Raw genomic sequence first — 12,837 nt, 5'->3', positions numbered from 1 at the left:
CATTGAGAAACACCCTGTGAGAGCAGCCTCTCCTTTATACCGCTCTGTGTCTGCACAGCTGAGCTCATCAAGGCTCCTCCTCTGATCACAGGTCATTGGGATCAGCTGTGCAATCACCATTTCAAACTTAGTTAATAAAACACCAATTTAACTGAAAGAAAATATGTTGTAAGGCTCAATATCATACTTAAGAAGTTACTTAACTTATTCAGCTTTCATTTTATATTTGCATCGTCTGTGAAAGTGAAGCACCTTTCTCCGAATGTTAGTGTATTGGTCCGTTTGCCCCTGTTGGCCACCGTAGTTTTGATATGTTTGTTCCATCTTGGAATCAGTAATATTTCATTAGTTCATCCACACACATTTAGCTCTACCTGCAAAATATAGAAAATAATCCAAAAGGCTTTACCCCTTCACTTAACATATGTATCCCTCTACTTGAAATGTCATCCACTATAGGAAGAGGTCAACAAATACATTTAGATTATTGAGAGGCTGATTGGATCTCTATGAAAATCCACATTGCTGCAGTATTACGGCACAGTAGCGCTCTCCAATGATTGCATATCTGTGAGGGCCTAATGTAGGGGGTGTGACCCACATTTGAAGGACAGCTGGCTCGCCCGCAAAGTAGGATGAGGATCACATATGCTGCTGGCAGCCCTGCTACTACACTGTATCAAATATTAACCCCAATTACTGGCAAATTATTATCCAAGCTTTTATCTTATTTATAATTATGCTGAAAAGGCGAAAAAGTTAAAAGGGACACACTCGCTGGTTTTGAAAAACTGTAAAAAAGCGACCCATATTTTCCCTGTGGGAGCGGCTCAGCGCTTTTCTTTAATCTTTATCCGATTGTTAATGCAGCCTCGGGGGAGGAGAAAGCTTCTTGACATTTTATCTCCCTCATCCCGCAGGTATTATTCCCTGGAACGCCACTCCGGGAAAAGCTTGTGGGGCCACACTGGGAGACATCTGTAACACCAGCGAGGTGAGAGGACTACCCTTCCCTTCTTTTATTTCCCTTCATCTCCCCTCTCTAACTCTCTGTCTCCCCCCCCACAGTTCTACCTCTCCTACCACCTCTACATCGTCGCGTTCGCCGGCGCCGGAGCCACCGTCATCGCACTGGTAAGATCACTGATAATGTGCTGCGCCACGTTCTGTCAGCATGTCCGCCTGAAGGGGTGAAATCTGAGCCTGCGTGAGCGAGAGGAGACGGGGTCAGCGTGTTTTCACTCTGCTGTGGAGGCGGACCGCTTTGTTTCACGTCCAGGGAAATGGAGATGCTAAAAAAAGCAATAAGCAGATGTTGAGGTGGATCATCTGAACGCCCCCTCCGCTCTGTGATGTGCTCCAGCTCACAGGATAGGAAGAGAGGAATTTGGAACAAAATGTCTAAAGCACAACTCTGAAATGTCCGAATCGCCCAATGAGAATCGAGTATTCAACTAAGCCATGTAATGCAACTAATCTAAGTCACCCTACATTGACGTCACCAAACCATACCATGTTGCTAACCGAGTGGTGCTGTGATTAGTGTGTGATTGGGACACTACAATGCTACTTAAGCTTGTTTTAAGTACTTGTGTTTCCTCTCCAGATCCACTACCTGATGATTTTGGGCGCTAACTGGGCCTACCTGAAGAGCGCCGTGTCCACGCACGACTACCAGGACATCAAGACCAAGGACGACCAGGACCTGGAGGCGGAGGCGCGCTCCAAGGAGGGCCAGAACTCCTCCTCCTACTCATAAGGAGGACAGCTCCTCACCGCGTCCTCTCCACACCTCCACACCCCCACCCCGCGACACCCGACCCCTCCCTCTGTTAAAACAAACCACCTCGGCCATGTTTGATAGTCCCCCGAGCCCCTCCTGGTCCCCCACCCTCCTCCCTTCCCCATCGAAAGGAGCAGGGTGGAGAGTGAGGAGCGGCGGCTGGAGGCAGATGCTTCAGAACGGGAGAGCTCGCCCGCCGGGTGCTCGCTCAGGTCCGGAGCGTCCGTTCAGAAGCGTCTCCCCCCCCGAGCGTTAGGGCGGCGGCTCGTGAACGTGGCCCCGGCTGTGATGGCCTCGCGCTAGGAGCCAAAAAACAGCTCCGTATAAAAAAAAAACATTGTTCACTGTCGTCAGGCAGCGACCAAATTCCTCCTTTTTTGGTGTTTTATATGCATATATATATGAATATATTGTGCGAATGTGTACGAATGTTGTTGTTTTTTTTAATACTCTCTGAGAAGTATGCCAGGTACTCTTTTCTTCTTCTTTATGTTTTCGCGGCCACTGTTTTTCTTTCTTCTCCATTTTAGACTTTTTATTTCTAATGCTCGATACGTTGTTGCACTATTATTACGAAACAAAAAATAAAGGGAGGACGATAACCCCTTAACAACCCCCCTCTGTCTCATAGAAACATCTAATGTGAGATCTCAAGGATTACTGAGCATTTACATTACAAAAGCTTATTATTCTGCCATGGTTATTATCAGTTATTAAGACCAGAGGTGGAGCAACTTCTTATTTGAGGGAACTTTTGCGTATTTTCTTGCCAAGAGTTAGATTGTATCGTCTTACTCTCTGCAAGAAAGTAAATGAAAGTCTTAAGCTACACTTATCACCAGCGGCAACAAATCAAAGATAAATGGTATTTGAACACAAAACAGACACACACCTCAGGTATCAAACCAAATCTGATTTTAGCCACTTTTGTTCTTTTGACGCTAAACGGAATCTACCGGATTGGTACGCTGTCCTGTGACAATTATAACTTTTTTTTGCAAATTTCTCCTTTTGTGAATGAAATCCACCTGTAAATAGCTAAACCCTTAAAAAAATGTACACTTTCCTTAAAATAAGAAGAACAGTGTTTCGCCATGCTCTTCTATTCTTTTTTCCACAGATATATGTAAATGTACCCTTTGGGATATGTGTTTAGCACTCAAATACTAGTTCTGCATTTGATATAAATACTAATTGTTACGTGGTGAGAGGGATGCAGTACAGTTAAGATATGACACGATGGATTGAGGTGCTTGTGACGTACACATTTTTAAATGTAAAGAAAAAATAAATATGGAAGGTTTTTAATGTTTTCTCAGTTTTTAGGCAGCTGGGTTATTAATCTTGTGATTCAGTAATTTTATGGATTAATTTGTGGGTTGTTTTTTTTCTCCAATGGGCAGCCAAACGACTTTTTTGAAAGTGTTTACACTCTGAAATAAATCAAGTCAGGAATTTTCATACATTGATTTTATAATCAGATATTGTTTGAATATCATGAACTATATTCTATACCGAACACTGGTTAGTCGACCCTCAAAGAGGCCCTATTATGCTTTCTGGGGTTTCCCTTCCCTCTATTTCCTTATATAGTTGCATGTCAATGGTCTGCAAAGGCTAAAATCCCTGTGTTCCCTCCAGAGGGAGTTTCTCTCCCACACACTCCCCCCCCACCCTGCCTGAAACGCCTCCATTGGATTCCTTTGTTTACTTCCATAACATAGTGACATCACTGTGTAACACTTGTGCTTCTATTGGATAGAACTCAAACACATTGTATGTATAGGTTAAGGGGCGGGACATCTCTAAAGGGTAACTAAGTTACCAGTTAACCAATCAGAGCAGACTAGGCTCTGGTTTCAAACAGAGGGTGAAAAGAGCAGGCAGTATGAGAAAAATAAAGAGCTTGTTGAACATGAAAGCATGGAGACATGTCACAGTAGAGACACTACATACTGATATACACCTGAAGATGAGCATAACAGGGCCCCTTTAAAAAACACTGAAGAAGATTTGATGAGATGAAGCATGTCAGTATCGTCCATGTGTGCAGCTGTCTATTCTGTATAAAAAAGGACTATATTGCCATGTGTGTTTTGTTTGATAAATATACGTGCTTTGCCACCAGGTTGATGTAAAGGCAAACTTCAATTTCCTATAAGACGATGCGTGTCAGGGTGTTGTCGTTTCCTCGTTATTTGCATGAAGGAGACATGACTGTGTCTTTGCAGTTTTTCAGGTGATGTGTAGTCAAATGTTCTGACAACTATGGTAGGCGGTGTTTGCCCTGCCCTCCCCTCCTCCTCCTCCTCCTCCTCCTCCTACACCCCCTACCCTTTCCACCCACTCTTTTCTAAAGAAAACTCCATTGTATTTGATGGTATTGTAGTCCCTGTAGGTGTTTCATTATGGTTTGATTTTTTAAGTTGGAAATAGTTCTATGACTCCTATATAGTGATGATTTTTGTAACCTTCTCTAGTAAAACCGATATTTTTTATTATCGTGACACCGTTTGTCTCCTGTCTCGTTCTTGTGTTCGGGTCTGTAAAATTATTTGATTTTTAACTTCATGTTTATGGTAACAAACTTATATTCAAGGCATTAAAAACATGTGACAAATAGTGGACTTTTAGAAATGTTAATACTTGACGTCTTCAAATGGCCTTTTTCTCATGAAGTTACTTTTTAGCTTCTCAAATATGTAGATTTCCTGCTGCTCCTATATTTATACCATATCAATCACTAAATATCTGTTGATTTTAGACAAAATAATACATTTTCTTGGACTATGAGAAATGTTCACAGCCTTTTATTTGAATATTTCCTGACTTTTTATATACCAGACCATTAAAACAATTTTTAGTTGCGACCCTATTTATGTAGGAATAGAGCATTGTAAACTCAATTAATTTCTCAAATGTTTTCTGATAAATGTTCTGTTAAAAGTATCTAAAGCACATTTTTCTACAATATAAAATAATGACAAATAATTTTACAAAAAGAAAACTCCTACCTGTATTTTTAGTTTGGAACTTAGCATTTCTTGGCTGTTATCGACATGATTGCCTCCTTTGTAGAGACGCCCGCCCACACACACACACACACACACACACACACACACACACACACACACACACACACACACACACACACACACACACGTGATTTCACTTGATGCCTGATTAGACCTCTGTGCATGCAGACAGTATCTGCCTTATTTGCAACAATTCTGTAGGAAACAAAAATAATTAGATATATAACTTAATGAGCCCACATTATTCCCAGAAAAAGCTCTAACTCTAACCTGATTAATAAATGAATATTTTATGGTTTAAAGCACATTAAATCCATTTGAGATGGAGCTAACCCATGTTACTGTGGAACCATTCATTTATTGTACACGGGCGCCCTCTTGTGGACCAAAGAGGGAACTACGCTCATAATTAAACGTGAATAACACACACACATTTTATCCAGTTTTATTGATGGGGACTGCTTTATCTCCAGTGTAGAAAATACTGGGAGTCATATACCATACAGAAAGTATTTTTAATAATAAATGTTAAGGCCACAGATTAATTAGAGTTTCATGTTGTGCTCCACTTTTATAGTTAGAGGAGGGGTAGTGATTAATACTTAAATACAGGAACTAAACAACTCTTCCTGAGAGAAACACTAAATTAAATCATGGCATTACTAGGTTTTTATATCAACACACAATATCCTCCAATTAGAACAGAAATTAATATTTGTATCTGGAACAAATTATGCTACAAAATGTAGTGCCAGAAATAGTGGTTTCTACCTGTAATTTGATAGACCACATACCATTTGAGGTACATTTATATCAGCTGTGTGTCAAGATGGAAAAGATAATAAGAATGCTGTTTCTAGAAATGCAAATATAACAAGTTTTTTTTACTTTTGGCAGTTTGCTTAGAGATGACATAGCTTAGCTTTTCAACTAAAGTCACAATAACGCTCTAAAGGCCTTTAGACCATCAGGTTTGTCCACACATTCCATCTTTTGAAGGTTCATTGGTGACAAATAAATCAATACAACTCAGAAATATCAGTCTAATAACTGTCCATTCACGCTTTGTATAAATTAAAAAGCACATTCCCCACAAAGATCTGGATCAGAGTTGGGAGTTTTGTGTCTCTTGTGTGGTAAAACGATGAATATTGGCACAAAATGTTCAGTTATTGCTTCTGAAAAACTGAGCAGACCCCAGTTCCTCTTTCTCCAGAGTCTCACACCACGGGGGTGACCTGCTGGGGGTCCGCTCAGCAGCAGGTGGACTCGGGGGGGCTCTTCCTCTGCAGGTCCACCGTGTTGCTGTGGATGAGGTGATCCGCTCTGTTGTCCATCGCCAGGACGCGACGCACCGCCTCCTCGAACACCGACGCCACATTGGTAGAATCCTTGGCGCTGGTTTCAAAGTACGGGTGTCCTCCGTTCTCCCGACACCACTGCCGGGCGTCCTCCCCCGACACCTGCCGCTCGGGAACGTCCAGCTTGTTGCCCAGCACCACGAAGGGGAAGTTGTCGGGGTCCTTGACGTCGGCGTAGTACGTGAACTCCTTCTTCCAGTTGCTCAGGTTGCTGAAGCTCTGGCCGTCGTCCACGCTGAAGGTGAGCAGGCAGCAGTCGGAGCCGCGGTAGAACGGCGTACGGAGGCTGCGGAAACGCTCCTGACCCGCCGTGTCCCAGATCTGCAGCGTGGCCAGGTGGCCGTCCACCTCCAGCTCCTTGTTCAGGAACTCCACGCCGATGGTGTGGAAGAGGTGCGAGTCGAACTTGTTGGTGACGTAGCGGTTCATGAGGGACGACTTTCCCACGCCACCGTCACCCAGCAGGATGACCTTCAGGAGGGCCGACTTGGCCATCGTGGCTCGGAGAGTTTAGGAGTTGTGAGACACAAATAATAGAGGAAGCACCTGAGGAGCACAAAGAAATGAACTCAATTTAGAAGCAAAACAACAGACAGTAGCTGTGTTTGTACAGATGTAGTGCATAATACCAATGCTTAGTGCAGTATGTACTGTAGGGCTGCAGTAAGCTGGGCGAAATATCAACAGGAAATCTTCTGTATTTTTCTGATTTCAAGTTTATTCTGGATTGATTACATAGAGGTGAAAATATCAGTATTTCTGTGTGCTATCAAAAAAAAAAATGGTATAGTAAATCATGGCATGAAATGAATAGGCCTTGTCCGTACAGAATAAGTACCCATGCAGTTTCAAACCACTGATGGCTTTTATCAGACATTAGTCAAATCCTTCCTGTCAGGTTTTCCTTCAGGAAAGATAAAAACAGCTTCCACTTGGTCAGCCTGAGAGGAATACTAACTTTCTGTGACCCCCCACTCTGACTGTGATTCAAGTCAGTTAACTAATCCTATTAAAAGCAGCCGCAGCGCAGAGATTACACTACGCAACTAATGAACTTCCTACGCCGTGTGTTTTGCATGAAATCATGCGTGCTGTACATCACATGGACGCTGATCACAGGACCAGGAAGTGAGTGGTCCAAAAGTGATTCAACAACAGAAAAAAATATATTAAAACTCACCAGTATATCAGATCTTAATCTTTTCAGCAATCTGTAAGACAGAGAGAGAAGAGTTAACAAAGAGGGAAAAGAGGTAAAGGCAAAAAGAATATATACATATGAAATCCAAGTCTGCAAGGAGTTCACCCACCTCCAGGCTCAGCTTAGATGACTAATAATCCGGGGATTTAGCATCAATTTAATCTGACACCACACATCTATGCATGCTTAACATACCAGTGTAAGCTAAATAGCAATAATTCCTCCCACATACCAAAACAAATCTGAGAGAAGAAGTCTGAGCAGGAGGAACAACACCTCATACATCACTGTCTGTCACCGTATCAGCAAGTGTGTGTGGGTGACTTTCCTGTTACATGTACTTATATGAAATAAATTGTACTTCTAAGAAAGCTTTCTACTTGTCATTGGCCTACATGTACACACTTCTAGCTACTTTAATAGATGTAGATTTTATAGATAGATACTTTATATATGAAGTATCTGGATAACAAATAACTTTCATAATAATGCCTTTAAAGGAATACTCCACCAAACATCTATTTATTTTATATAAAATACACCAAATGTGTCTCGTATTAGATTATAGGGCCATTTAAATTTTTTAAAGCTCAAGTAGATTTATCGTAATGTATTGTTTTATTCGACAAGCAGTCCACAATCGAAGGATATTCAGTTAGCTACCACAAAAGAGAAAGCAAAGTGTAAAACCCTCACATCTAAGAAGTTATAACAAGGTGACATTTGGCACTTTTTCTTGAGATATAACTACATTTAACAAAAGCAATCCCTTCTACAACTGTCACAACATATTACATGAGTGTGCATGCAGTCTGCAGGTAATTAGGACGAACTGGCCAAATCCCCTGCTGGTTAGGCTGCAGAGATGAAAGACATGAATGAACTGTCACATGAGCTGCTAGTAAATAGTAAGCGTGTTCAGCCCGAGGTGCAGAACTGGGTAAATGATGTCTTTGTTCTAAAATCTTTAAACACAGACTGCATTACTGTCTTTGACATTCATTCTGGAGAAACAAACATTTATTAAGAAGCAGAAATGCCATTAAAACAGGAGTGAATGGAAACAGTCACACACACACACACAGGAGTCATGTGCTGCATTCAGAGAAATGCTGGAAGGCCTATTTCCATTAGTCATGAATACTTCCTTAAAACAACCACACACATGATTACATAGATATTGAATGTCCATTAATGTTAAGGAGACACTATTCTAAATTAGCATGGTAAAGCTTTGCCATAATTTGAGCCTATAACATATTTACTATCAATTAACAAGATTTATTAAACTCGCAGTGGAAAAATCGTTTTACAGTAGGATGTAACTTTGCAAACTTACTGTGATAATGTTAAACTGTTGTTTAATTACTTTACAGCGCCATAATTGCTATCTTACTCTCATAGCTTCATCAGGACTTTGTAGTTCTCTACTAAATGTAGTTAGCTTAACCGTGACTCAAGTTATTGCCGCACAGATTTGGTTCAAAACAAGAGCTGGTATCACTCCTAATCCTGCATACACTTTTATGCACATGGTTAATTATTTTTAAGCTGCTTTCTTGTGTTGGGTCCCCGCTAACATGTTGATACAATTGTTGAAAGAAGCAAAGCAAAAAAAGGCATGTCCGATAATGGAAGCCTTACCATAACGTGTAGCTGTCCGATAATGGGTGAGCTAACAGTTGCTACTTTACTGACCGATAAAAACGACGGAAATAACAGATTTCTGACACTTAGATGTAAAGTTTTGCCATCTTAATAACTCTACCTGTCGGTGTCGCTGTCGCTGTCCAGTTAAATCCAATCCACCATCCCGCCAGGGTGCTGCTGTCCGCCAGTGACATGGCGCTCCGGTGTCCCCGCTGCTCTTTGGCCCCGCAGCCGCTGGTGACGCTCACATGACCGGGGAGAGTCACGCCTCCTCATCATGTGGATGTCCGTGAATGCACCATTTATTGTCCCCTTTACACTGAAACTAACAGCTGTTCAGGAAGTTTTTAATAATCAAACCTGTGTAAACTGTGGCAAAAATATATGTGGAGATTTCACCTAATATCTTATAATATCTGTATTCATCTTTATTTATTTATTTTACTGGAAAATGTTTTTTTAAAGGTAACAATTCTGTCTATGAGAACTACTATTTTTGTAATCAACCACATTATAATTTCTACATTCCTAATTGTACATTTATTTAAATTATACATCAAATTCGTGTTTCAAAAAATACATTGACCTATATAAGAACAATTAATTAAAAAAGCAATCAAAAATGTTGATTTATGTTTATTCCATGTAATAATCATATTTGTTATGCTCTTATTTGTCTTTATAAATGTTTACCTATGTATCTGTTTAATTTCCAATATTTTAATAAAATAAAAACAATGTTTTGTGTATTTTTCTTGCACTTTTTTGTCTGTCCTATGTCCTTTTTGAGACCAGTTTACATTCAAATATTTGTTTTAGGTGAACTGATAATACCTGGAAATATAACTGTGAATTGCAATATAATTTATGCAGTTTTTAAGCCTCTTACTGATGGTTAAGATCAACCAAAGGAGCCCAACACTTCCTACCTCTGTCTGCAGTGTGTGTTGTCTGTTTGTATCTGTGTGTTGTCTGTTTGTATCTGTGTGTTGTCTGTTTGTATCTGTGTGTATGTGAGAGACAGATCTGACGGGAGGGAATCTGTCACTTAACACTTAAAAGATAGTGAGCATCTGAGAAGCCACAGTGCTGAGATACCGAACAACAACTGGCAAGATAATACAGCCGCATGAGAACCGTGAGAATTAGGGGTTTATCTTCGGACATGCCTAATTTAGCTTTTAAAAGCCAGCTTCAGATACAAGATAGAGATACAGATACAGCTACTTCTACTTTAAAAAGTGATATTTATGAAAGTATTCAGATTGTTTTGTACGATGACGTGTAAACTAGTCATTGTGCCACATCATGAAGTGAAGGATCATGGGATATGGGGGAAGGGAGGGGGATTACTGACTCACACGCCCAAGTGTTTCTAAGATCACATGTCTCGTCCAGTGCAGCTCCAATGAATGGGATATTATAGGAATTGAGGGGCGTGAATGTAATTACTTACACTAGGAGCAGCTGAGTACCTTAACATCAGAAAACGACACATTAGTGAGGTCAGAGGTCTTACCAAAGTGGATTTACATCATTACCCTGGCAATAAATTGTTCACGTGAGAAAGAGGATTCAGGAAAAGCATTTAAATGATTAAGTAGATTAAGTGCAGGAGGCAGGAACTGATTTAGCGGGAGGAAGATGATGGAGCAACTTATTTAAAAGCTGTGGTTTTACTCTGCAGCTGCATTAGGCAATGTTTGGGCTTTTCATAATGGAGTAACTGGTGAATGCACATGAAATAAAGAACGCATATTTAAAAAAGTCTTATTTAAATCTCAAGTATCTGCTCAAACATGCAAAAATGCTCTGTCCTTTGTTTGTGTGTATTCAGAGGCAGACCCAGCCGCTGTGGTACCACTGCTGCCCACAGCCGCTGCAGGTCACAAAGGTCATGGAGTCGTCATCGGGGCTGCTCTGCCTCACCCACGCCGGCAGGAACAGGGCCCCCCGGGACACCTGGCTCACCCTACAGTCCGACCCCCCACAGTTTTTGCACCTTATCTTCTGCGTCTGTGTCCCTTCGACTCCCTGAGGAAGCTGCCTCTCGCTCACCCCCCTCCACGAGTACTCCTCCCTCAGCTGCCGGAGCTCCGCGCCCGCCATCTCCTCAGCAGACATCCGGGAAAACACCTCCGGGGACAGTGCGCCGCTCAGGAGGCCCTGACGCAGATGCTTGTGTTTGGGATTCCTCAAGTTGGCCACCCTGCTCCTCACACAGGCTTTGTATCTCACCTGGCTGGGTGTGTGGAGCTCATGGACGTGCTTTTCTATATCTGCAGCCAGATCTGCAGCCTTGTGTTGATCAGGAGGTTCAGGGCAGAGGGCGGAAAGAAGGAGCTGGACACACTTAGATCTCACAGATGAGAAACTACAGGAAGCTTCTACCTCAAAGTGGGAATCCTCTTGCTTTGCTCCATCTCCAGCCTCATGTGGAGGAGAAACCCTACGAGAGGCCTCCTTGCTTTTCACTCCATGTGCTCCTTTGCTGTACTGTCTCTTCCACTTAGACAACAGGCCTTTAGCGGTCTGCTTCACGCTGTCATCAGAGCAGCTTCTCAGGAGCCTGTAGAGCACTTTCACAATGTCTGTGGTCTCCAGCTGCTCCGCCGTGACCTGAGACTTATCGAGGTCACCGAGCAGGGTCAGGATGGTCCCATAGCTCCCGTCTGTGAGGGATCTCTCTATCTGCACAGCACAGTAGATTACTTCTTTGGCATCCATGATGGCTGCGAGGAAACAGACAAGAAGATTAGGGGGGCTACTTGTGTCTGTGGTCGTACAATTTTGACTTTTAGTGATGGATTTACTGGTGAATACACATGTGAAATAAAGGATACATTCCAAAAGTGTCTAATTTAATATGTCAAGTATGCATTTAAACCTGCAGGAATGCGCTGTCCTTTCTCCTGTTTTAATGGTAAAGAAAATACTTGGAAATAGATGTTGTTGTTTTCGATTTTTGGTGTGGGAAAAAAATGTCTTTCAAGTTCTGCAGCTTTTAACACAAGCTCTTGCATTATGCATCAGTCCACAAAGTAAAATGTTCCTTTTTGAGTTGGTTTACCTGAAATCCTTCATGGTTTGCAGCTCCTTCACATGAGCAGTTCCTCAGCTGGAAACGTCAACACGGGAGCCGCCATGTTGGATTTGTCTTCAAAACAGGAATTGCACAATTTAACCACTAGATGGCCCTGCAGCCTCACATAGTTCACTCATTAAGGCTCAGTTTGTTTCTGATGTCTTTAGAAATTGAAGATAAGCATGAATAACACTTTATTTTCTTGTATTTGATTCCATCTAGATATGGGGGGTGTCATCTTGAATCCTATAATCCTCCTTCAGTGTTGTGTTTAATCGGTTTTTGTGTCACAATAAAAGGTCTGTTGAGGTGAATTTCCGCAAAGACCACATGTAATCCATTTAATTTCCTATCCTATAAAATAAAATAAAAAAAGACCAAATGCATATACTCTAATGACACTTGAATTAAATAAATCTATCTTTATAGGAATTATCCCTCTGGCTGTATGTGTATATAAATCACATTTAAACCAGCGCCAAATCTGAGTTTTAATATCAAAATAACCTATTAATTCACATTTAAAAGTACTACCATTAATTATATTTGTTTTTTTCACACAGAAATAGCTGCATGACGTATAAATAGCTGAGCGGGGGGACATTATGTAACCTGTGTATGACATCAGCATTTTAATCCCATATTATAAATGTGCTTTAAGATTGATTCAGCCGGGGCCGATAGAGGTGGAGGCCCCGAGGGAACATTTCTCTCCCCCACAC

The 12,837-nt window shown here is 41.5% G+C and overlaps 3 protein-coding genes across 4 annotated transcripts; 1 reads left to right on the top strand and 2 right to left on the bottom strand.

Annotated features, from left to right (window-relative positions):
• Positions 1 to 870: 870 nt before the first annotated feature.
• On the top strand, positions 871 to 3,086 carry LOC104942789 (neuronal membrane glycoprotein M6-b-like; the record flags this gene model as incomplete). Its single annotated transcript, XM_010768081.1, has 3 exons — positions 871 to 994; positions 1,069 to 1,134; positions 1,607 to 3,086. Coding segments are annotated over 3 exons (343 nt in total), but the record flags the coding sequence as incomplete, so codon positions are not given.
• A 2,163-nt stretch (positions 3,087 to 5,249) lies between these two features.
• LOC104942788 (ras-related protein Rab-9A-like) lies at positions 5,250 to 9,527 on the bottom strand. 2 transcript variants are annotated; one of them, XM_010768079.1, is made up of 3 exons: positions 9,149 to 9,527; positions 7,360 to 7,390; positions 5,250 to 6,725 (listed from the first exon to the last, which is right to left on the bottom strand). In XM_010768079.1, exon 3 carries the CDS (start codon positions 6,672 to 6,674, stop codon positions 6,072 to 6,074), a length of 603 nt encoding a protein of 200 aa, XP_010766381.1. In that variant the 5' UTR covers positions 6,675 to 6,725; positions 7,360 to 7,390; positions 9,149 to 9,527; the 3' UTR covers positions 5,250 to 6,071. The 2 variants fall into 2 exon arrangements, with proteins under 2 accessions (XP_010766381.1, XP_010766382.1); XM_010768080.1 differs by lacking the exon at positions 9,149 to 9,527 and adding an exon at positions 9,025 to 9,053.
• Positions 9,528 to 10,125: 598 nt separating this feature from the next.
• Positions 10,126 to 12,351, bottom strand: tceanc (transcription elongation factor A N-terminal and central domain containing). The gene is made up of 2 exons (XM_010768078.1): positions 12,101 to 12,351; positions 10,126 to 11,762 (listed from the first exon to the last, which is right to left on the bottom strand). The coding sequence occupies exon 2, from the start codon at positions 11,755 to 11,757 to the stop codon at positions 10,864 to 10,866; it is 894 nt and encodes a 297-aa protein (XP_010766380.1). The 5' UTR covers positions 11,758 to 11,762; positions 12,101 to 12,351; the 3' UTR covers positions 10,126 to 10,863.
• Positions 12,352 to 12,837: the final 486 nt, after the last annotated feature.

This window comes from Notothenia coriiceps, unplaced genomic scaffold (genome assembly GCF_000735185.1).
Source record: "Notothenia coriiceps isolate Sejong01 unplaced genomic scaffold, NC01 NC01_scaffold00005081, whole genome shotgun sequence".
NCBI classification, from domain to species: Eukaryota; Metazoa; Chordata; class Actinopteri; order Perciformes; family Nototheniidae; genus Notothenia; species Notothenia coriiceps.
Note: the sequence above shows the minus strand (reverse complement) of the source record. Positions and strands in the feature narration are given on the sequence as shown.

What these genes read in the sequence shown, in the direction of transcription:
- LOC104942788 (XM_010768079.1), bottom strand. Translation starts at nt 6,674, where the DNA reads ATGGCCAAGTCGGCCCTCCTGAAGGTCATCCTGCTGGGTGACGGTGGC.
- tceanc (XM_010768078.1), bottom strand. Translation starts at nt 11,757, where the DNA reads ATGGATGCCAAAGAAGTAATCTACTGTGCTGTGCAGATAGAGAGATCC.